The sequence below is a fragment of the Lagopus muta genome, chromosome 1 (assembly GCF_023343835.1).
Source record: "Lagopus muta isolate bLagMut1 chromosome 1, bLagMut1 primary, whole genome shotgun sequence".
Lineage (NCBI taxonomy): Eukaryota > Metazoa > Chordata > Aves > Galliformes > Phasianidae > Lagopus > Lagopus muta.
Window position 1 is genome coordinate 106052888 of NC_064433.1, and position 25497 is coordinate 106078384.

A 25497-nucleotide genomic window follows, 5' to 3' on the forward strand; every position below is an offset into this window, starting at 1 on the left:
GAAACACCAAAACTCGTATTTCAGCTTAGTTAAATCATACTGGTTATATATCAGCAACTCTCAGACGGTGACTTTTTTAATAACAAGAATGCCAAAAGTGGAGTTAAGATTACAGTAATACAATTATACTTAGAAAGTTTCTAAGTTATACTCAAGCACGTGGCTGAGTCCCTGTTTTGATCTGTGATGTAGGAGGGCCATTTTTCCACAGATGACAAGAATTCAGTTTAGTTAGGCCTGCATATACCTCTCGGTACAAAAATGGCTGCACAGAAATTAAAAACAAGAACTGGAAAGTTGTTGCTTCTTGCAGGACTGTGGGTTGATCAAGAAGAAATTGGATCCAGATTTCTGTTTAAATTCTGGTGTTAATTATGTGGTGCAACTCCCTCTGAAATTAATGAAGCTGTGCATGTAAGAAAGGTACAATTGAGCTATTTCTGCTTCCTCTGTTATACACGAAGGTTTTCCCAGTCTACTATAGCACAGGGAATATTTAATTATTAGTGGGTGCAGTTATGTCAGCAACTACTACGGGGAACTCCAAAACTTTTAAAATGTTGAATAAAATTTTTAGGAAAACAGAAAATCCCTTTTACAGAAGGCATTTAGGTTGTTCAGGACTTTCAGTGAACATGGCAAAAAATTCAGCTTAAGTTTAACGTGAGAAACTTGGTGCCTCGTTGAACGTTTAACATCAAACCTTCAAATACGCCTTGTAGGAGTAGTTTGCCAAACTGTTCACACAAAACACTCGGCACAGAACATCAGCACTCACCTAATCATAGCCATACTGTACAGGAGTGAAACAGTTCATTTTCTCTTATCATTTGTTGTTTGATAACACTGTACTAAAAGAAAACATCATGTAGGCCAAGCAGAAAATGACAAAAACAATTCAAACAATTATACGAGTTTAGCCAGCATACAAAAGCTTCAGAGAAAAGATTCTCAATATATTTTAGAGAAGAAGCCTGAACAGATACGCTAGGTTCACACCCTGCTAAAATTTTAAAATCTATCATCTTATTTTCATTGCACATCCAGTTTAGTCTCATGTGGATATTTTCAGTGTATAGTGTAGATCACACTTTTATTATTCAAACAGTTTCACTACATGAAAGCTGAGATTCAGCATTACTTATGAAGTATTTCTGTTGCCTTTCAATAGACATTTTTAATATCTGTTACCGTTTTTTCAAAGGAAAAAAGCAAAGACTTATCAAGATGAAATCTCATCCTTCCTTTGATAAATTATTTGTTGAGTTCTGAAAAGAGCTTACTAAGTCTGAGGTTTTTAAATTGTGAGTCACGTTTGTGGTTATTTAGTTCTTTGCTTTAATTTCCTGATTCGACCATATTAACAGAGATTAATAATTATGCAATTACTCTTTTTAGTGAAAAGAAGCACTTTGCATAGCATGAAAAACATTTTGAGAATTGCTCAACACTGAGTGTCTTTCCAAATGCTTTCTAACCTTTCAGTAGTGTCTCAGGCTTATCCAAAGCAACTGAGGCAAATGGGAATGTTTCTGATGTCCTTACTGGGACTCGGATCTGACCCAAACCTAACAGGTATTACAGTTCAGCCATAAAATTTGTCAGAGTCCAACTATTGTATGAGCTTGTCTTCAGGAATTAACATGTTTTTTCTTTCCCCCAAGTGCCCGTATCGAACAGGAGATACAACCAAGATGTTCTCTCCGACAACTTTACAAGTTGCACAGCACCTATGCCAGGCAGCAGATACAAAGAAGAGATTTATGATTCCAGCATCATGAAACCCAACAAAATAGAAAACAGGATTCAGCCACCTCACCATCTCATTAAAGAAGAAAACAAGCTAGCTTTTAACAGAGACCTACAAGAAAAAATGAGCATTAATGAAAGCTCTTTTTCAAACTCAGTTGCTAACTCTTTGCTGCCAAAATCAGAATGTTTCCAATCTAAAGCTTTAGGACAATTAAGTCATCTCCTACCTGTGCCCGCAGTGTATGAACAAACAAGACGGATTTGTATGAAGGAACCCAAATATGGGCATATTAGTCACCATGCTACAAGCCTAAATGAACTGGACAGTGATGAGAGAATGACTGTAAAGCTTGATCACGACTCCGAGAGTGAGCGTGTGATGGATGTAAGACCCTCTGGACAAGTTCCATTTGTGCTTCTAAATTATCATCATGTTTTAGCCAAACATGGCACATTTCAAACTTCATCATGTACAGCAACGGGACACGTAGGAGAAAATTATGGATACAATTCTGAGGAAGTAAATACGTTTATGTACAAAAACCAAAGCCCCTCATCAGCCTCTTCTCCAGAAACCCACAAGGAAACGACACTACCCCATTATATTGGAACTTCTGTAATAATAGCCAATGGAAGGTGACAGTAGTAAAAGAGTATTTACATTTAACTAAGAAGCCAAACAGTAATGATTTCCAAAAAGCATGAGAAAACATAGTTACATTTACTGAGCACAGCTGAAGGTCAATGAGGGACAGACTTGTGTGTTCCTGGCAAGACATGTGTGACAGTACCTTCAAGGCGAGGAAAAAAGAATACATCTCGCTTCAGTGCTTTGTTGGCAAAGCTTAAGCTCTGGTGCCAGTGAGAAGATTTGTTGCAGATCTTATTTTTGTTATTTTATAGTGTGCAACAAAATTAAATGATAGGTGTTATATGCAGAGGTTTATATGAAGAACAATTTTTCCCTTAATCCTTCCTTCTCAAAACACATTCAAGATATTATTATTTTCTTTTTGTTATCATTATCATAAACTGTACACTCTAGATTAGGTATTTTTGACAAAGTGTGAAACCCTACATCAGCTACCCGCCCATCTGTTACACGTCCTGACAAATGAACTTTGTTTAAAGAGTGGTGATTTTTAGTATCTGTAATACAGTTGTACTAACCAAACATAATTAAGTTTGGAACATGCTTATTTATTACTTATCACACATTTTTTTCAGTATTCAGAAATTTTTACTGCCACCATTTAATCTTAACAAGTGATGGTATTGTGACAAATTCATACATAAAAAGGTATGTATTAAAAGGTTACAGGTCTTGTCATGGTGAATTGGCACAAATCACACAGCAGGAGCTAAAGATATTCCTCAATAAAAACAGTATAATAAGAAAAAGAAACTTCTAAAAAGTGTATTTTGCTCAATATTTTGGGATAAGGACTTGTTGTTATTCAAACCAGGTAGTCAAAATAACATCTTAATCTTAGCACAAGAAATGTTCTCTTTATTGTCAAGGGAATAATGAACATTTAAGCATGATTTTAAAATTATTTGTAGCCTTCTGAATTTGAAAAAGTTCAGCTTTTAACACACTGGACTTCATTAAGCATAAATCTCATTGTCAACACGAAGGTAAGATTCATTATTTGACTGATTGATGCACTTCACAAATTATGTCAATGGACAATCTCGGTAAGAAAAGTCTGAAGTCATTGCACAACCACAAGATGCAAGATTGCACTGGAAGTAGAGCAGGATACCTCAGTGTTTTGAAGTGAATACTTTGCACATGTTTCAGTCCAATAAACTAGCAAGTAGAAGGCATATGCCATACATTTGAATTTTGTCCAGCCTACTAAGAATAGATTTCCCCTTTTTTCACTTCTCCATAATGTTTGCAAACCAGGAAATAAGGAGACGTATAGGATCTGTGAATGTTTTACTGATGAGTCTGTCCAATTTGTCTTTCCATTGCTTCCCCAAACAGTCTTCATGTGCTTTGGGCAAAACAATGAACGCTCCCCATGTAATAGATGTAAATACCAACACTGAAGGCTGTTGTAGTTCTGAGCCAGCTGTATTTAGCCCCATTTGTTCACCCAATTCAAGTTTACATTTTAGAAGCTTTCTCCCTCTTATCTGACGCTCTAGAAAGAGACCTTTGCTAAAGAAAATGCTTACCTGGCTTGTGTAATATGGAAAAATACTTGCTCATGGATTGCACCTTGTCAGAGGAAAATGTAATGAAATACACACTCTCTTAATTACACGCCCTCCATCTTCTACGTGCAGCAAAAATAATCAGTCACCTCTTTGTATGTATGAATATTTATTGCTATGAGTAAACAAAAATACTTCTAACACATCTGAAAATAATTTTCAGTATTTTTATTGCTTTTGATTAAAAGTTTAACAGAGAAAGCTTTGTTATGAAATTGAATTCATGTTCGCTTGGAAACTCAGTCGTCTGACTTCATTTACTAAAAAACATATGAAAGATATCTTTCATGATAAATATGATCAGAAGTACCGGATCTGACTTTTTAGCAACAACATAAAATGAGTGAAACCAAACCAACACCTTCAGTTTAATTGCACTCCTTTGTTCTTCTCGAGCTGGAGAATGTGGCAAAGCTATAGAAATGTTATGTGTGAATGTTATTATCATTCTGATGTTATGAATTGCCGAGACATGAGCTGGCTTTATAGTGGCTTTCTTTAACGGCCTTCCCAGCCAGTGTTCCTAATGAACGCAACCAACTTCTTAAAAGGTACAATGATGCTAAGACCTGTATGCTAATTTTCTCAAATTAAAGCCATGCCCTATTAAGGAGAAACTGACATTGCATCATTAAAAAGAAACCTGATGCACAACTGCTTCATACTGCATGTCTCCCAATACCTCATTAGTGGCACTGCTGCACACAAAGTCAATCTGCTGTATTTTCCTGTTCTTCTAACTATTTCTCATTACAAAAACATGTTTTCAGGAACATATAAATTACGCTTCAGTCAAAAAACCTCCACTGATATTTTTCATTAAAATACCACAAAATATTTTTCCAGCCTCTACCTTGTTATTCACACTTTCAGGCTTTATTCAACAATCTCAAGTAAAGGAGGTGTTCCATCACCCTCCCACAGAAGTTTTACAGTATATGAGATTCAGATACATGAATTTCCCTGTTAGGAAATAACGACTCAATTACGCATTCACATCTGATAATGCATTGTAGATTTAAGAAAAGATCTGTGATTAAAAAAGCAAACGTGTGAAACATTTTTTCCTGCCATTCAAAAATAGAAACAGCAATTGCATATTCACAGCTGGAATGTGAGCAAATTACATCGAGAGAAAAACACGAGTTCAGACACTGACTTTCAGTCAGTTGAACTACAGATGTTCACAGTACATTAATGCTGCAGAATGCGATGTGGCCACTGAGAGTGGCAATGCTCCCAGCAATTGGAAAAAATTATGACACAGAAGTGGAGTGGGAATAGGACTACATTACAAAAAATGCCCAAATTTCTTTCAACTGTACATATGTGAGCTAATATAGATACTTCTATCAGAGATGCCTCTTTCGTGCAACGTGACAGGATTGTACATCTCGGGGGAGGGCAGGGCTATAGCAAGTACATGCGGAATGGAAGAGAGAGAGTTGAGAGAGGGAATATCTTACCAAAACCTAAAGTTGAAAACATGGCTCCCATATTGATGTCTCAAAAGTTTTTCTCCTATTCATGGAAACTGTGCAGTGTAAATAAGGTGGTACGGAAACAGACTTCTCTCCTGGTGACAGCAGTTAGGTCATTTCTAAAGGGCATTTCAGTAATTTAACGAAATTGAGTACATTGGGTTAAAGTTGTAAAATTTGAGTGTATCTCACTGCGATAAAGCGGAAAGGCTGCTTTTCTGAAGGATACCTCCCAGAATATCAGTACTTGTCTCTAGAAACCACAAAACATAGCACAAAGGATTTTTTCAACATTTCAGTCATACTTCAAAATTAACACAGAGATAGTATTACTATGTCATTTTTTTTTTTTTCCTGAACATTAGGTTTTGCTTTTTTTATATAATGCAGATATGAGCTATTTGGCAAATGTAGGAGAAAAAGCACGCAAACCAAACAATCTATTAATGCTCAAAATTATATATGTATTCCCTAAAAATGTAAAGCATTTTTGCTTATTTATTATGTAAAACAAAACTGTTAAAACGATAATAAAGTCCTGTAGCCAAAGGAAAAATGAGTTTGATTTCTTTTTCACCACAAAACACAGGGCTTCACATTGTATATTGGAAAATTTATTTCAATTCAACATTTAATTTGACTCAATGTCTTACAAAATACAAGGATTTGTATCCCATTTAAGCTACATTGCATTCTAAAGGAAGAGTCTTGGAGAACTGAAAATAACACAGAATAGCTAACGAAACACTCTAATGCAAGACATTCAAATGCAGCATCAGTTCACAATTCTTCCCTGCAGTTCTCTTAATCAACTGATTGTTACAAGATGACAGTCGGCTGCATGCCACTGTTTTTTGACCTCTGTTCTTACCTCAGTCCAGATTTAATTTCTTTGCTGTCTGATCAGTGCTGTGCATCACTGCCACATCTTATGCATGCAGATGGCTTTATCAGGGCATTTCCCCCCAGGAATCCATCAGCTGTTGGCAGCACAAATCTTTGCCATGACAGCTATTAAGCTGTACTTCAGAAAACATTTATAGCAATTATCTGTTCCAAAGCAGTTGCAGAGAGTAATTTTTTTAGACTTGTGAAGTCTTGTAGCTGCATCAGAAAAAGTAGAGAAATTAAACAAAGTTGAGCAATAGAATAGCAGCATAAAGAATTAAATACTCCAATATTATTTCTAGATAACAGCCCTTGAAGTATATGATATTTCCTGAACAGATTTTTAAAAAGCTCTGAAATCTTATAAAACCTTTAATAGAAGTGAGATGCACTTCTTGAACTGTTACATGTTAAGTATGTTATTCTTTTTCAAACCTTTGGAAACAGCATTGGTCCTGCAGGGACGCAACCCACGTATTCGTTCTGAATGCAGACAGGTGCCAACACACCCAGCTCACCCTGCAAAAAGACTCCCTGCTGACAAACAACCTCTACAGATATTTTCACAGTGTGTGATGAGAACATGTGTAACAATCTGAGAGGAAAAAAAAAAAGGAAGTCACAGAAATACAGACAGTGATTAATGTTCTACGAAAGCACTTCATCAAGATATGACAACAACCTCACACGGACGAAATGTTCCACATTTTAATAAAATTGAACAGTTTCAGTGCATTACTTCCGAGTCCAGAGATGCCCTAGTCTCTCCATACCTGCGTTCTGAGACCACACGACACCACATTTGTCTGTCTTATGTAAAGAACAATACTAAAAATGATTTTCATAGAAAAACATTGTGGTTTTCAGAATGCAACAAGTTTGCCATAATAAGAGTACAATCAGTGGCTGTGATTCCCAGATATTCCCTAGGGATGAGTGTGGTATAGGAAGGTTCATGGGCTTTCCTGACAGTAGCAGCTGCTAGTCAAAATGACCTTATTCCAATGCTCTCTGTAAGCAGCACGCATTTTCTTTGTGAAGTTCTTTGATTTTTCTGAAAGAAAGGTCAGGTCTATAACAAACACCTCATTCAACTCAAGGCCATTTGCTCAAGACAGCAGGTAGCTGCAGATGTGCATGAAGAGGCCACTAAAAAATAGAGGCAAAGTAATATCCCCACATCACCTACCAATGCTCTGACAAATCCACAGCTGATAATTCTCACTTTCAGAAAGGAAGTTCAATGTTAAGTTTCTTCCCAAACTTGTTTTGGAATAATCTTAAAACACAAAGCAAGAATAAAACATGTGTTTCATTGCAAAGAATATGAAGAAAGCCAGATAGGAATAATAGCAATTATTATATTGCAGCAATTTAGTATTGAAAATACATCTGCTTTCTGCTCAGCACTTGCTTAGCTAAGAAGTTTTGCAAGTACTCCATTCTGCCCTTCCTCCAGGAGCATGCTTTATCTTTTTCCCCAGTGTTCTTTCAGTCCCTGCACCTAGAGTAAGGAAGAGCACACTGTAAAGAAGTAATGCATGGCATTTAAAGTAAACTCTACAGCACTCATCACTCTATCTGAAATAGAAGTGGTATCAACTGTGTTTCCTATTGGCAAACTCTACTGTAACAAAACAGACACTTTGAGAACTACAGATCTAAAGTTTTTAAAAATTCTATGGTCAAAAACCAGTAACAGAACTATGCTTTCCACAGCTAGAAAGGAAAAGGTAGAATTAGAAGTGAAAACAGACACAGAAGTTGTGCATATACACACCTGCACACATACTACACGTGTATATATAAATGGGCTCCTTTAAAAACTTTATTAATTCAGATTTACATATCATTTTATGATAATATTTGCTTGATTCTGAAATAAAGGTAGTTGCCAAAAATTAACAGCCCAAAGCAGTTTGGAAAGCATCTCTGGGGAAAAAGGAAAAATTGATGATCTTGTGCATCATTTCAGCTAAGCCAGTTAACAGCTGTCTACACTCCCCCGTACAATTCTACGAAGTACTGGTGTGCAGTCTTGTTTGACACAGATCACAAGGGGAAACAAAACAGCAGGGGACAGATAACCGGGCACACAAACTGATATATTGCGATATGGAGCGTAAAATCCCAAGTGTGAGAAGGACAACTTAATTTCTAGCACTTGCTGCCAAACCACCTAAAACCTAATATGTGAGGATTACTGTAAATTACCATTACAGACTAGCTTCTTTGCTTTAAGACTTCTTGGCTTTGTAACTGAAACAATCTACTAACAAGTTCAGATTGTTTATGAGGTGAACTTTAACCTAAAAAACCCATTTCTGGCTGGTAGACAAAAATGCTTTGTAGAAATCAATCTGGCTGATCCAACTTTAGTAGGGACAAGGTACATAATAAGTGGTGTTGCCTACTGGAGGAAATGAAGCTGGCCACATCACACCTATGATAAACTTCTTATTTGAGAGAACCATTTGAAGTGCTCTGAGGCCAGACAGAATACAAAGTCATCTGGCACAGGAGAGAAACCCGATAATCTGCCTATCACACAGGAGCTCCCACATGCCTACCTCTTGTTGCTTTCCAAGCAACCAAGCTGTTACACCTAACCCAGAACCACGTGGCCAGCCCCAAAAGCAAGCATCCTGCTAGTCAGCAGATGTCAAACCTCATTTTCAGTGGTTAGCAGAAAAAACAGGTGCCTGCTTTGGGAAAGGGATTGGAGAAAACAGAAGCAGTGGAAGAGAATTTGGACACAAGTAACTTTACGTTTTGTCATTTCCAGCATAGTGGTTGAAGTAGGGATCTTAAGATTGGGACATCTTCTCTTATTCGCTTAACTTCATCACTATTATAGCGATGAACTTGTATAAGAGTATTGAAATCAGAAGCTATACTAGTCATGACTCCCAGAGGACTATTCTTGCAGGGCTAAACCCTTTCAGAACACTGATTTAAAGGAGACATGAGATGATTCACTTAGATCCAATTAGCAAAGAAGAGCAGGCCAAAAATAAATAGGCTTAACCAATCATAGTTCTTAAGAGTTGATGGAAGACTCTCCAAAAACTCAAGGCAGCCATGACAGAGTTGCATACCTGCAACCAAAGCACAGTATGTAAGGTGTTGTACGTGTTCATGTGAAGAAGAACCAAGTCAGCAAGGCTCTACTTAGACCTGAATCTAAATATGGTGTTAAGCCCAGTAATTCAGAAATACATGATGAACTCTTCCAGATGATTCCACTGCAGACAGAGCAAAAATCAGAATCTAGTTAAAATGCAAATATCGTACTTCATTGTGCTAAAGCACAATAAAAACACAGACACCTGAAAACAAAATATTTAGCCACTTCGGTTTCTCACAGTGAGTAATTGAAGAAAAAGTTCTGTTCATTGCACAGTATTCTGTTGAAATCAGAGTCCGTTAAAAGAATCGATGCTTACAAAGAATGGTAACATAGATGAGTTTTTAAGACAATACAGAAAAATGAACACCTTCATCAAAAAGATAATTAACTCTTCTTAAATTGTTGAAGTTATACATCTCAAAGAACAAAAGACATCAGAAATAGGAAGAAGAAAACCAAACAAACAAACCATCGAACACTCTTCCCACTTCTACGCAAACTTAACTACTTGGTATTGAATAGTAAAGAAAAGCCTCCTTTTGTGTTGTGAACTCTGAGAACTACTAATGCTTTGGTACTATGAGGTTTTTCAGCATGTCAAAGGAGTTGCCATCTGGATGCACAGACTCTACACCTTTGCCTTCTTCATGAACTTGAAGGAATCCATAATCATCAATCCCAACTATCCATGCCAACGGGCCCTCCTCATTGTGGAGACGAACCTGCTTACCACTGCAAATGGAGAAAACCAGACAGTTATTAATTAATTGACTGCACAAACAATTGAAAAATAACTTTGAGGACTCCTGTCAACTAGAGTATTTTTGCATCTCACTTAACAATTAATCCTTTTTTTCTTTCAATTTTGGTAAAAGACCAAAAGACCATGAGTACAGGAGCTTCACTGTTAGCTATACAAATCAAAATCATTCTAAACGCCTTTGTTTTTTATTTTTTCAAATGATACATGTTAAATACCTAGATACGTTCTATAACCTATCCACCGATTTTACTGTGTTTAGTCTTACCTACAGTATCACATCCTACTTAGGAATACACTTCAATTAAGTTTCAAAGGCAGTCTAGTAGAACACTTAAAATGGAAGACAAAACATCTATGAGTTACCTCAAAAAAGAATGTTGGAAAAAAACATTATGCTCACCTGTGCACCCAGTACTTGTAGTAACGAGGAAGAACTCCATTGGGCCCTTTCTCCTGAAAAATATCTATAAGCCTCTCTAGCACAGTTACAGTTCTTGCAATAAGGCAGTCTGCAGTTAAAGCTTTCAGATTTGTCCCCTCTTCCTTATTAAATTTTGTGATGAGGTCATTGATGCATATGGTGGGGTTGCTGTTATTCACATTAAATCCAAAGCCTGAAGAAGACAAACCAAAAGAACAGCATAGCATCTGTAACTATGAATATTCTGTTACCATCAAAATGTTTGTACTTCATTTAGCTAATAGATATATATCATAGAATCATAGAATCACAGAATGATTATCTCTGAGGATTTTAACAGTACTTCTTCAGTCTTTTACACCTTTAAAACTCTTTACTTGCACAATTACAAATTGCAGTGCAGATTTTGTTTACTGTCCTTAGAAGTATCTCCTCAAAACTGTGGAAGCAAATCCAGCACAGATCTTTCAACAAAAGGCTATCCTATCACAAGTTTTAGGTTTAGGAAGACATTAAGTGGCAACCTGTACAATATCCAGGTGAGAAATTTTTACTTACTGGAAGTTGACAGTGTGGAAACTGAAAGCAAATCATGTATCATACTGTCGGATGGAGTTTTATTTTTCAGTCTAAATGTAATTAAGATTATTTTCTGTTTACTACAGATAGCCGATTTCATTTTCTGAAAATTAAGCCTTGTTATTCAGTTGACAAATTTTGTTTGATTTGCTGTGAAAAACCCAGAAAATTAAAGTTTGCTGTGCTAGTCCCCAGTTTGCTTAATCTATTTTACCACAGCGTATCTTTTAGAAGCCTCAAGTCTCTCACTGAAATTTCTCCAGCTAGAATAATGTTGGCAGAACGCCTTTCTGATTTAAATGTGGCTCTTGGGACCTTTTCTGCAGCCTGCTGAAACAGGCTTTGAGGGATGTAAAGAAATATACTGTATTACCTGTTTATTTTTTTCTCCTAATAATTTGGACTTTTCTTTCCTCAGATATTTATGATAAAACACCAGTCCTGTCAATCAAGTTTGCACCTCCGTCTGTTGGAAGGTCCAGATGCATTGCTTTGTGAATTTGCTATCACAGACTATTCTTACATGTTGTTAATTTTTATTTACTACGAGGAGAAGGATCTCTTCATCAAAAATAAGTTTGTGACTTCTAACTCATAAAAGAATGCATAAAAAAAGTCACAGTAACAAATTCCAAGATATCAATCCCACTGAAAGATTGGGATTGAGAAACGTATTACCAGGAAGAGAACTAATTGGAAAAAATAATGTGTCATGCCAGGAGATCACAACTCAACTATTTAAACTCAAATAGAGTACAAAACGATTCAAACATAATACAAGTGAAGAAGGAATGACAGTGGTCGTTATGATGCAGTTTTTATTGTCAGGCTGCATAATGTGGCCTTTAAGTCCATCTGCAGACTAAGAGCACTCAGGTGTGCACGTATGAAGATTGCTGATGACACATCCAAAAACTGAAATGGACATGAAAAACACAATGAGATGATGAGCTCAGTTGAAGCAGTAGCATCTGAGAATAAGCCTATTGGCTGGAATGTAGACAGCTAAGGTGAAAAATATTAGTTGCATAAGCACCTTCTCTTCGCCCATGTGAGAAGGGTAAAAAATTAACATTTAGCACTGACCTTGTGGTATGTTGACGTGGCTAACACAACTTTCAATTCAAGGGCAAGCACTGGCTTGAGCATCTATCCATTGCTCTCCTCTATTCCATACAGCCATGCCCTAGCTGCACAGTGAAGTAGACAGAGTTTCTGCAAGTCAAGCACACTGGCTGTCTCTTTCAACTCAATTATATTTTGCTACCTACATCTGTTCGGAATCTGGCCTTTACACCAATGAAGAATATTCTATAGAACTCCTCTTCCAAAAATCTTCCAAGAAAAAAAAGAATTTTTTTTTTTTTGCTCTTTTTCATAAAAATGTAAACATGAACTGTGCCATCTGCGAGGCCTGAAGCACACGGTACAGGTGAAAAGGCAGGTCTGTTTCTTGTCTGCCTCTTCTCAGGCACTTCTCAAAGCAGTGTAGGCAAATAAATGACCTGTGATTTTCATCATTATTATCATCATAATATATTATTTATTAGTGCTAAAAATCAGGTTAGGAAAGGAATCTGCAAGACTATAGAAAGAGGATAACCTCCAACAGGATGGCTTTCCTGTTGTGTAAGACTGATATCACTTCTACTACTAACACAAGTAGTTAGATGTCACAAGTCACACTTACTGCCCTCAGTGCCATCACTGAAATGACAGAAACAATCCTTGGAGTAGCATATGAAAAGCAACTTTCTTTGGGCTGCAAAGTTTTAAGATTGAAAGCTGATGAAAATGTATGTTTTTGTTTATACTTCAGACATATCATCACCAAAATGACACCCATGGACATCAGATAGAATGCACACAGTAAATTTCCATTTGAATTTGAATGTTGTGGTGTTTACGATGAGCAGCTCCATGTGCAAAGCTAACCTATAATATGTAAAGAAATAATTGATACGATGAACTGTTTTTTCATCCATTTTTACTTTTCTTACATTAATCAGCTCAGGCTCTGGGAAAACATATGGAAGCAGTAAATGGTTGATGGAGCACAGAGAGACTCTTACTAGTGTCTCAGAGCAACATACCACTCTGTACATGCAGATTATCTACAAAATGAGGATATAAAAATTAAATAGAAAATTTTATGGCTAGGCATGTATCACAGATGAAGCTGGTGACTATTTCAACTTTTTTGCTTGTTTTCATCTTAAAATTTACAGCATCTTGACATAAATAGTGTCAGGTTCACATTTTCTTTGCAATACATTTTACTTATCTACCATGCTATATTCAAATATAAAACAAAAAAATCATCTTACTTAATCTTTAATACTTGCTAAGGAACTTGCACTCATTTTTCAGACACATCACAGATAACTGTTTTTGGAAACAGTCTAGAGTTTCTGCTGGCAGATATTTCAGCACCTGTGATGGAACTGTGCTGCTGCTTATTAGGAGAAGAATCTTCCTTACCAAATATAGACAGAATGTATAGCCTTTTTGGAACAGGTCTTGCTAACTTGTAGAAATTAAATGAACAAAATGTCTGCTATTCCTTGCCCTGTCCCTCTCAGACTTTCCAGCTACTTAGCAAATTTGACTTTTTCTGAGAACTAAAGAAAGAGATTAATTAATCAAATCATTATTCTGCTACTGCTTCACTGGCAACATTCCAATTTCTGGAAAGATATCAGCAAAAACAAGTTATAAATGGATTTAAAAGGGATGAAAGGAGAAATGAAAACATTACTGTGTGTACATAGCTCTTCTCCCAATCTAAAAGGGCATGTCATTTACTTATCCTTATTTGTCAGTTGCAAAAAACAAGAAAACCTAAAAAGAATTAGTAATTTCTATTACTTTTGCAATACATCACAGAATCACAGAATCACAGAATTGTAGGGGTTGGAAGGGACCTCCAGAGATCATCGAGTCCAACCCCCCTGCCAAAGCAGGTTCCCTACACCAGGTAGCACAGGTAGGCATCCAGGCAGGTCTTGAACGTCTCCAGAGAAGGAGACTCCACCACCTCCCTGGGCAGCCTGTTCCAGTGCTCCGTCACCTCACTGTAAAGAAGTTCTTGCACACGTTTGTGCGGAACTTCCTATGCTGCAGTTTCCGGCCGTTTCCCCTTGTCCTGTCTACACTCACCACTGAAAATCAAGGAGGACATTTTGCCTTCCTCTTGTAATGCTCTTTCTCTGAACCCCACTACACGAGCCCAGATGCTTGCACTTTTTTTTTCCATGTAAAGCATATGGAATTATTAAGATGTATGAAAACATTTACTTATGTGCTTTCTTTTGATTGATCGTTGTACTTCATTTCTGTATGCCTGCTGTCACTACTTATTCTCATCATTTGAACTAATAAAGACATTAACAACAAATTTTTTTAAGAAAAAAGAAAGAAGTCTGAAAATAGACATTCACCAATAAGTATATGAAATGTTGTTTCAATAAGTGTAGAAGTTACCAGAACTCCACCAAGCTTCATAAGATCACTGTAATAAATATCATTTGGCCATTTTACTCGCAGGTCAATATCCTAAAGAAACAAAAGCATACACATTTAGAAACACTTTGCTCTCTGATACTATTAGAAGAACATGGTTCATTTATCACTCAATATTCTATATTTTCTGTACCTCTTTGCCAAACAGAATGTGATACCCTCAGCTCTTCGTAATAAGAACCTTTTCAGGTGTTCCACAACTGATACTAAAAAGCCACAATAACATGGTTACATGTTTTACTAAGGAGGTTGGCAGCTGTCAGAGAAAAGTTTCTATTAAGTTAAAAAAGTAAGGTAGATAATAACGGCTTAGAGCAACCAAAAGGAGGACAAACAGTACTAGAGATTTATTGTGTCAAAATTATGAGGTATTTTTCTTCACTTACTTCATTCATTAGGCCCTATTAAGGATTTAAAGGATACGTTCAAGAAAGATGCAAACTGTGTCAGCATACATGGAAAACTACAGATAAAGTGCAATTGATGAGAGTAAATTCACAATAATATCAATGCTAGATTTGAGGATCTTTTCAGAAACCAGGCAAGGTGACAATGCCATTTTGAGTATCAGAAAGGAAATTTAGCAGACAGGAGAAATTCCAGTTAACAGCCACGTAAATGCTTTAGTAACGTCCTTAATACATTCAAGCGTTCGGCAGCTATGCTCAAGCGATACCACGGAGCTGGAAACACAAACTGTGCTGTATGACACCATTCCAGTGCAATAGAGAAGTTTTTGTTGTAACTACAGAACTGAACTGAACCTTGCACTGGCTACTTAAACACAGAAAGAAAGCAAATGTGCTTCCTGTAGCTTGAAAAACTGCATATGAACATATCCCAAGAGGCAAATTATGGGAGGTGCTCCAGGACTACAAGAGTCACATTCCCTCCTATTGTAGATATGAAATCCCTTTACAGGATGTGTTAAAACTGCACCTGGGTTCGTGTCCACTTTTCTGACAGATTTAAAGGCCAGAGAGGAGTCCATTATACATACATGGACAGGAAATACTAAATGATTTCGCTATCAAAGCATTTTAAGAGAATATCACCAATTCGTATTTGTTATGGAAAACAACTCTTGACACTGTGAAAGCTTTTATAGCAATACAGCACAGTTAAACGGTATTATCAGTGCTAAGAGATCTTCTGACAGTAACCAAAGGAGAGCTCAGTAGATCTTATTTAAGGAAAACATACACCTGTAAGACACCACACACCAGCATTGCAACTGATGTCACTAACAAACATGAAAAATAACCAAGTCGATGATGTATTTAATGATGCAAACTACACAGTAAAGACTTGTGTTGTTTGCCACAAAACAAGGCTCCGCATAAATATCAATGTCACAGAAATGATGGGAAAGCCACAGTGGGAATGAAGCATGTTCTTAATTTCCTTCATAGAGAGAAATTTATGCTGTTCTCAGAATGGGAAAGTAAAACACTCTCTGGATATGAGCTTGTTTGAATTTGCAGCACTAACATATGATAGTAAAACTTACAATTGGAACTGTCATGTTTTCTCAAAAAGAGCCCGGAACAAAAGCCTCAATCACGGCCTATTTAGAGCTGCAAACATTCATGACAGAATCCTAAAAACAATGACTGGCTGATAAACTGAGACACATGTATTTTGTATCTGCGTATGGAAATCCTGACATGGATTTTGGGGATAGTGAACCACATTAAATTGTGTTAAAGCAATATGAAGATTCTGACATACGCCCACGGAGGTATGGAAATTCAGAAGTAAGAATGAAACCACTTTTCTAAATTAGCCCATTGTTTTCAGCTGCTGTGGTACGTCTGTTCATCCGACACCAAGAAAAGCCAAGCGATGCTCAAGTCCAAAGGGAAAATTTAAGCTTTGACTTTCAGATAAATCTTTGAATTTCTGTGTTTTAATGTATTTGAGTCTGGACCCTCAATGTTATTTTAATCCATTGTCTTGTATTTTATTTACTGGGCAGGGGAGGATGGGATGGGACACCACGACAACAGGATTAAATCCTCTCAATTATTGTATACTGGAAGATTTCTTTAATACGTGTTTCTCTACTGTCACAGAGATTGAGTAGCTTTGTCTTGGTCATATCAAGCTACTCCAAATAAGTTTGGTACCACAATATCTACATTATTAGTTCACATTATATTTATATGAACACTTAGTATGTCAGTCACATTGTTCATCTAGAATGGAATAAAATAGAATAAAAAGACACAGGTAGGCATACAGAAGCAAAAACTCCTAAATTAACTCCTTCCCCAGTCAGACTCATATTCTGTAAAACTAACCCTTGTCCCTTCCATTATAAATGGTTAAATTATTCACTCCAGCCAAATACTTCATACTGTAAATTTTAGCCTGAAGCATTTTGCTTTTATAGTCAAGTTATGAAGCACTGAAGTTAGAAGGTTTTAATAGAAAGGCTGACAGACCCTAAACTACAGCAAAGCTACTGGGTGCCACTATAATAAAGTTCATGTGTAAATGTGTATAAGTCATTGATTTTCTGTAATATAGGAAACATATGCTTTAGTTAACTACTTCTGTAAAATACCAAAGTTTTATAGTTAGCAAATATTAGGAAATGGTAACATTAAAAAGGAGATATATGAGGTGCTGAAGAAGACTGGTTCTTCATTTTAATACTGATGACAGGACACTTGATTCCCTCTTGAGAGCAATACTCCTAAGTTCTTGCCTTAGAAATCAGTTTTCAACCTTAAACAAGAGTTGGAAAAATCCTTTAGAAGGGATAAAGTGACCACTGAAACAGCACTGACAAAAAAAGCAGAAAAGGATTTGTCAATTTTATTCGTTTTTCCTTCCTCTCACTTCCCCTGCTACTTCAGAACCAAAACAAATTAACTCAATTGTTAGACAAACAAAAATGACATTTTCTTCACTGCTGAAGATTGAATCTTAAGTTTTGTCAGATTATGAGAGAAGTGAGGGTAGTATACTCAGCTCAATAAAAGACAGTATTCTCCATATGCATACTAGATTTCTTAAAACATAAATAGTCAAGTATGTATAAACTTACTACTGTTCTTCACCACTGTATCAGTGTTGAGTCATTCAATGTATAGAAGACATAGTAAAAATTAGATTTTAATGAAAATTGAAACAAATTTTGAGATTAATTAAAATGAGATACCTCATATCCTGGGAATGATCTAACCGACTCTACCACTGCCAAGGACACTAGGTGTTGAATAAAAGGAATCCTCTGGCCCAAGTTGGAATGTAGAGGAATTGTGATATGTAAAGTGGATAGTGCACCACCAAGGGGACTGAGCCAAACATTTCCACCACGACCTGGGGAGGGGGAGAAAAAATTAACTTCAATGAAAGAGAAAAAACGTTAATAAAAGCATCATTTTTTTATTTTTTAAATACAGATAACTACATGGAAGATTCAGCAGTACCCATCTCAGAACATACAGTAAGTCCTGTACAGAAGTTTCCAAACTAATTTTGAAAGAAAAAATGATTAAAGTGCAAAACTTCTTTAAAAACACAAAAACAAGCAGGTTGTTTAATGTGCATGCTGCTACTTGGTTTCCTAGAATGTCCTAAATGACTTGTTTCCAATATTTTCCTGGTACTGGGTAACAAACACTTTCCAGATAATATTGCTTTGTTTAAGTAAAGAAGTATTTGTGAAGATATTTTGAGTGTGTCTAAAAATCTATCCATACAGTGAATCATCTTGACACAAGCTAGATTTCAGCCAGAAACTTGTTAACCATCTTCATGTAGATCTATGTTTAGAAGAGCTTATTAGCCTCGGCACGGTGCTTTTCCACCAAACTGAAAGTGACTTTTAAAAAAGTGGTAGCATCTTCCACAGAAAAAGGCAGAACCTGCTTGTATATGCTTGCAAAAGATTGTGAAAGCCCATGTGACATTTTAAGACAGTCCTGCAGACTCAGCAGAACCTCTGTCTCAGAGCAAGTCAAGAACCAGTCTTGTTGCAGTTAAATCAAAAAGGAGTTCTGATTTGGAAGTCTGACTTGTATTACACTAAATGCATAGTGATGGCAGTTTGCATGACTGCAGAGACTTTTTGGCAGAAACTAGAGGACCAGTAAATCATTTCTGCAAAAGCCACCAAACATCCTGAAAATGTTTACTTTGGTCTCCGCTAACTTAGGTTTTGAATTTAAATCCACAATTCAAGCAAGAGAAGAGGACACTATTATTCTGTAGTTTATTATCAAAAAATACTTATAATGTATCTTTAGTGCTATGTGACATTAAAATGTTCTATTCTGTATGTTCAGTATGCATTTATAGAACTAGAAGGAAACTTACTAACCTTTCCCTTGTGTTTGTCGAACAGCGATTGCTATTAAACCCATCTCCTCAGGCAACTTGAACATTAACCTGTCAATTAAGGAAAAAAAAACATGCTTATCAGCTGGAACACTAAGCTACATTCATGAGAATTTAGGTTTAAATATCAGGTAATATTTTACATTAACATTGTGCTACCATTTATCCTTTTTCAGTTAATATTTATTCTTGAGCAAAAAGCATTAGAATATTTTAAAACGATTAATTGAAAAATTATCATGTAAAACATTACTGTATCTATTACACTGGAAAAAATTATAGCTATAGTTCACTCAAGGTGCCTTCCGATAACACACGTTTTGCATTTCTTCATATTTTCTTGAATTGCTTATTTTTTGTGTGCTACTATCTTCAGTAAGTGACAACTAGCAATTCTAGACATTTGTTTCTACTTAAAGCAATTTTTTTTTCATACTATAGAATATAACAGCAGCAGTTTCTGATTATTTAGAAAACCAATATGGTGGCAATAAAGCAGTTTAAAAGATACACTATCCCCTGAGAACTAATTATGATTTAACTACAGTAAATAAATCTACACCTTCTGAGAGCTCTAGAGAACACTGGCTTATTTTAGGCTTGTGTTCTGCTTTTAAAATAGTTTCACTTAAAAGAATACTAACTTTCCTCTGGGGATAAGTAGAAAGTGCACTTTAACACCACCAAATGAGTCAATGCTAGACTTAAAAAAGAAGAAGAAAAAAAAACCCTACTGTGAGAACTTTGTTCAAGCTGCTTTAAAACAGATCTGAATTGTACTATGATCCTTCTTCAGTTCACATTTTTGGGAAGAGTTACTTAACAGATAAAATAGATATTCAAGATGGTGCCAGCAAGGCAAACTCGGAGAGAGATTAATAGTCTAAAACTCTACTTCTAAAATGGGCACAAATATAACGTTGTTCATTCATACAAAAGTGGTCTTGTCTTAGAGATAAGTGCAGCCCAATCTTTCAAAACTATTTTCTCTGAATTTCAGATACATATGAAAAGTGCTTAAAGTTCTGAAATCAAGCATCACTGTGTGGAAGGGACCAGCTCCAAGCACAAGCATGGCCCCACTGCTCACCAGACACAAATATTTTGGCAGACATCATGCTAAGGAACCAGTCAGATGTCCTACCTTGCAGTTTGAAAAGGACATCAGTAACTCGAAGGGCAACATCAATAGCAAGAAGATTCAGAATAGCTTTCAAAGGGTTGTCTTGCCTTCATAATGATCAAAATGGTACATTATTTGAAGACTAAAATAATGCCTGGACTATAAATGTCTTTACTAATTAGAAATGTTTTTGAACCAAAACTAACAAAAGCCTTGACAGACCCAGCAAAATTTTTCCACAGGACCACAAAATCAGAGAGATGTTGTCAATACAGTAGCCAGATCTCTTTGACAATCTCTTTCACTGAGTTACAGTTTGACAATCATAACTTTGGACACTACAAATTATTTGTCAAGACTATGATCACTAATCTACTGTCAGCATTGAGAAAACACCTCCTCTTATGCTGGGATCTAGCAGAAAATCCTAGGCAGCTCTTTATGCCCATGTGGCTTCAGCACTGTCATCTGGGAACAGCATGATTTCAATTACAAGTTCATAGCTTTGCAACAAGAAAATCTAATTTAAATTTGGAAGCTCAGTTAAGAAGAGATTACAGGCTTTGTCAAAAAACACTGATTTCTGTTTCTTCTCTGTTCATACTTGTTTATAAATAGGGAAAAAAAAAGTAATTTGCTGCCACGTTTGGAGGAAAATAATCAAAGCAGTAAAAAAATAAGTATGAATCCAAAGCACAGGCTGTAGAACAAAGAGATATGATCAACAGAATGCATGAATGTAGCTATTAGAGGCTTGGCAGCAGGTAACAACTTATTAAACACAGAGACTGAGTCTGTGCTTTTAAGGGTCATGAATATGGTCTTCAAGATGGACACAACATGGGGAAGTTGCTAATACCCAGACTGATGTAGCAAGAGAGAGATTTATTTTTACTATTTCCTGGGATTGTTCTGGGAATACCATGAAGTCTAAGATAGTAAAAGAGAAAAAAACAACGCAACCCACACTCAGCTTCGGGGCTATGTAAACTGTGTGTGCTTGCTAGGTTTTTTTTCTGAGAGAAACAACTTGTATTTTCCCTTCCAGAAAGAGAAACTGTACGTGCACTTTTTTGCATTTCAACTTCCCCTCTTTTCTTTCAACTTAATCAGTTGCAGACGTAACTATTTCATTTTCCTACAAAGTAACTTAATCACAATGTTCACCAAGTTTTTCTCCTAAACGTTTGCCTTCGTGAAATTCTTTGTTCTTTATTCTGCTCTGTAACAAAATTGCTCTATAAATTAAGTCAAAAGACCACACTGAAATACAAGAGCAGGAAAACGTGGAACATCTGAAAACAAATTTGCCCATCAGGAAAAATATCAGACAGCACTTATCTGGCCACAGATGAAGATACTTGAATTGTATGTAAATTTTTCTTCTCTGCCTTGGCCATTTTTGTGGGATTTTCCGAAGTGTAAGCAAAGCGCTTTTGGTATGCAAGAATATTAGAACAGTTGAAATATGAAAACAGATTCTAGCATAATTTTTATAGATCCTGTAACACATAGCATGAGTGCTGTCAAGAGCAATAAACAATACCTAATTACTTAAAAGAAATTGTAAGTCTGAGAACGTATCTGTCTTTATAACTACTCAACACAATGACTTTTCTTCTGACGTGAATGTTGTATGGGAATTGAAACCACAGAAACTATGTTTGAATTATGTTAGCGGCCTGACAACTATAAATTTCATTGATGTTGTGGGTTTAAGGTTGAAATTCTCATTAATGCATCCTGCTGTGTTACAGTATTGCAGAGGTATTACAACAGGCAGCATTACATTCCAGATGTTAAAATACCTGGGCACAAGTGGGTGAGTTATGAACAGATTTCTCCCTTCACTCCAAGTTTCTGAAAATCCCACTCTCAAATAGCTTGTTTGTAACTACTGTTTACACAGGAAATTATAAAATAACATAAAATCTTTCAATGCTTAGTTGAAAGGAAAATAACATATCTTTTGATAAGTTTCTTGTACTATTCAGGACAAAAAGGTGGCCTGAACACTTACTTTACTGCTTTATATCCACTGTTTTTGTTCACTACATCCAGTCTGAAAACAAGTAGTGTTGATACCCACTAGCATTTTTTCTGAACTCTCCATTGCTCTCCATTTCCTCTTCATAGCACTCAATTGCATGGTGCTGTGTTTGATTCCAGGCTGTGTGTGCTGAAAGGCCTGCCAGAGGGCATGCTGGCCAAGCGTAACAGATCTCTCAAGTCCACACTGTAGGCTTTCTTAGTGGCAGTCCTGATATGGGTCCCTCTTCCCTATCTAGAAGCTTGTTTTCAGGAGAACATGAAAACCTGAAGGAACAGCTCAAATATATGCAGTTCTTCTGCAAAGTAGGTGGCAATCTGATTAAGGGCTGGTGGGCCACAATCTGAGCAGAAGCCAGAAGGAATGACATCATGGTGGGAGGGAATTTGTTACAGGCTGAAAGGACAAAGGAGAAAAGACTTTTTGAACAGCTTGAGAACGTCTGCAGATGACAGATCCTGATTCCTATGGGAAACTCTAATCTCCCTGACAACTGACAAAAAGGAAACAAAGTGGGACGCAAGCAATCCAAGTGACTTCTAGAGGGTGCCAAAGGCAAGCTCTTAGCATAAATGTTAGGTCAAGTGTGACCAATCTGCAGTACACAGACTGCATGAGGCTCTGAACAGCTAGCAATGCAGCCCCACAGGATTGTAAACTGTTAACATTACTATGATTTTTAGTGTTATTTTTCATGGGTAGATCATGCGTAGCTCGAGTACACACAGCATAAGCAACAAGGAATGATGTAATATTTTGTAAAATTATTTCATAAGTGAGCACATTCACTTGTGTGATGCTGACAAATTTTGTAATTTTCAACATCTCAAAAATCCACAAAAGTACAAAATAAATTGTAATATGCAATATGTTTTTATTTAGCTTTGATTAGTATTACAAGTTTGATCACTTTTAAATTAGTATTTGATTAGTGTTTTTGGGAATACATACATTTGTGAACAACTCTTTTCAAGGATGAAGCATAGGAACAAAAAAAAAAATCTTAGATAAACGCTTTGAGAACTCACTAAGAATTGTAACCACTTCCACAGAACCATACACTGATGCATTAATTTCACAAAAGCCAACTATCCCATTGATTTAATGTTTTTGTTGCCCTCTTTTTCTAATATTTGAATCAAAAACATATTTTAAAAGGAAGCTTTGTTACTTACATACATTAACTATAGGACAGATTTTATATGCGGCCCAAAACAACAACTCTTCTGTCAATGCAACCCAGGGACAAAAGGTGGGACACCCATATGTTAGATTATCTACTCGTTGGTCTGCTACAAACAAGGGAGAGCAAGTTGGAAGTGATAATATGTGGTAGTCTAGGCCATAGCAACTACGATTCAATGCCATTAAAGATTCTGACAGGAATAAGGAAGATAAGTAACACATACAAATTCTGAATTTCACAAAAATTCAAGACCTGGTAGGTGGCATCTTAATAAGAGGCAGTTCTAAAAGACATAGGAGTTCAGCAAACCCAGTCTTTAAAGAACTTCCCCTGCCAACACAACAGCTCATCACAATATTTAGGAAACAGGTTAGATGAACAGGGTGCCTGATTTGTCTAAAATAAAAATTTGTGAATGCAAGAAGAATGTACAAAGACAGACTACATGAGAAAAATGCAGAAATACTGTCCAGACAAGCAAGGATGATGCTAAGAAAGCCAATCCTCAACTACAGTAGAAATTGGCACGAAAACTGGCTACAAGAACTTCTACTGCTACTCTGTTAGAATAAACAAGGAAAACGAGGTCTCATAGCTGACTGGGACATACAGATAAAGCTTAAATAAAGTTACAAAATTTCTTCTGTCACTTGGTCTTCACCAATGATATCTCCCAGGATTTTATGCATATGTTTGAGCAGAAGAGGAAATACAAGCAGTAGAAATGAACTGATTTCATAAATCTCTTGAGAAACCTAGACTTATTCAAGTCTATGAAAGCATCTGAGAGTGCTGAAAGAGCTGGCTGATGTCAGTCACATCAAGGTTGCTTTCTGTCCTCACAGTCATAAAGATAAGGGGAAGCCCCAGAATGGAATGGGGCAAATGTTGCAATCATCTTGTATTCCAGTTTGGAATGATCTAGATGTGTGTGCTACCAGTTGAGCAAATAATCCAGTCGAGCCTGGATTCTAGGATTGAAAAGTAATGTTTAATGGCTTGTACTCTACTGTAAGCTGGTCAAATTGCAGTTCCACAGGAGTTTATTCTGAGACGCATCTTGTTTATTATCTCAATATATTTACTGATGACTTGTGAGAGAAAATGAATCATAGAATTGCTCGGTTGGGAAAGACCTTCAAGATCACCAAGTCCAACTGGAACCGAACCATACTACCCTAATTCTAACAGCCCACCCATAAATCATATCCAAACATGCATTTCAATCAAGTTTGTAAGTGACACTGAGCTCTGAGGATAACTGACCATTGGAATAGGATGCCCAGACAAGTTGTGGAATATCTCAGTATGTGGAGTTTACAAGACCTGACTGGACTGTTGTCTAGCTAGTCTGAATTCACTGTTGATCTTGCTTAAAAGCAGAGGGGTGGACTAGAGACCTTCAGGGATCCCTTCCATCCTGAACGACTCTTTGATTCCAGGAAATGTACAGAAACCTGGTAACCTTAGCGTTTCTATCTGTCCTTAAAATGCAGTTGAGATTAATCAGCAACTACTCATTAGCTACAAATTACAGAATTAGCAGCTTATCCCAAAAGCTGATCACTGGAATTCCCTATCCCAAATATGTTCCTAGATTAAAGCAATTTTCATAATCTCTTACTAACCTTGATTAACACCTAACTTTAACATCTTCCACTTTCCATTCAGCATTTTATACACGACCAGGTGCAATACACAGCCCCCAAATAGATTGACTCACGCAGCCGAGACAGGTAGAAGAACACCTAAACTGTTAATCCTTGTGGCGCTTATTTAAATGATGGGAAACATACTGCTCTGCTCTGTTATAACTTCGCCTATATCCAGACGGCAAAATATGTGCCAGAATACACTATTACATGAATGCACTCTTCTGTTCTATTGCAAAAATTCATAGCTTTTTTCACGTTATAGTGGATTTCCCTGTAGCAACGTTGGTACAGAAAGGACCATTTAGTATCAAATTCTCTTTGAACTCTTTAGATATATTAATATCCTATATTCCCATGAAAAAGCATAAGTA

At 36.5% G+C, this 25497-nt stretch overlaps 2 protein-coding genes across 5 annotated transcripts in view; one reads left to right on the forward strand and one right to left on the reverse strand.

Annotated features, from left to right (window-relative positions):
* Window positions 1–8621, forward strand: part of SIM2 (SIM bHLH transcription factor 2) — a 61250-nt gene extending 52629 nt beyond the window's left edge. For both annotated transcript variants that reach the window (XM_048927199.1, XM_048927208.1), the window contains exon 12: window positions 1665–8621. In XM_048927199.1, coding sequence (XP_048783156.1) covers window positions 1665–2392 — 728 coding nt within the window. In that variant the 3' untranslated portion in view covers window positions 2393–8621. The remainder of the gene's footprint in view (window positions 1–1664) is intronic.
* The window catches only part of HLCS (holocarboxylase synthetase), a 117883-nt gene continuing 94804 nt past the window's right edge, over window positions 2419–25497 (reverse strand). For 2 of the 3 annotated variants that reach the window (XM_048927173.1, XM_048927186.1), the window contains exons 7-11: window positions 19096–19163; window positions 17932–18092; window positions 14681–14795; window positions 10641–10854; window positions 6052–10209 (exon numbers count right to left, since the gene is read on the reverse strand). In XM_048927173.1, coding sequence (XP_048783130.1) covers window positions 10041–10209; window positions 10641–10854; window positions 14681–14795; window positions 17932–18092; window positions 19096–19163 — 727 coding nt within the window. In that variant the 3' untranslated portion in view covers window positions 6052–10040. Of the gene's footprint in view, window positions 5713–6051; window positions 10210–10640; window positions 10855–14680; window positions 14796–17931; window positions 18093–19095; window positions 19164–25497 lie in introns of those variants that run through there. The other variant, XR_007373326.1, reaches the window with a different exon arrangement.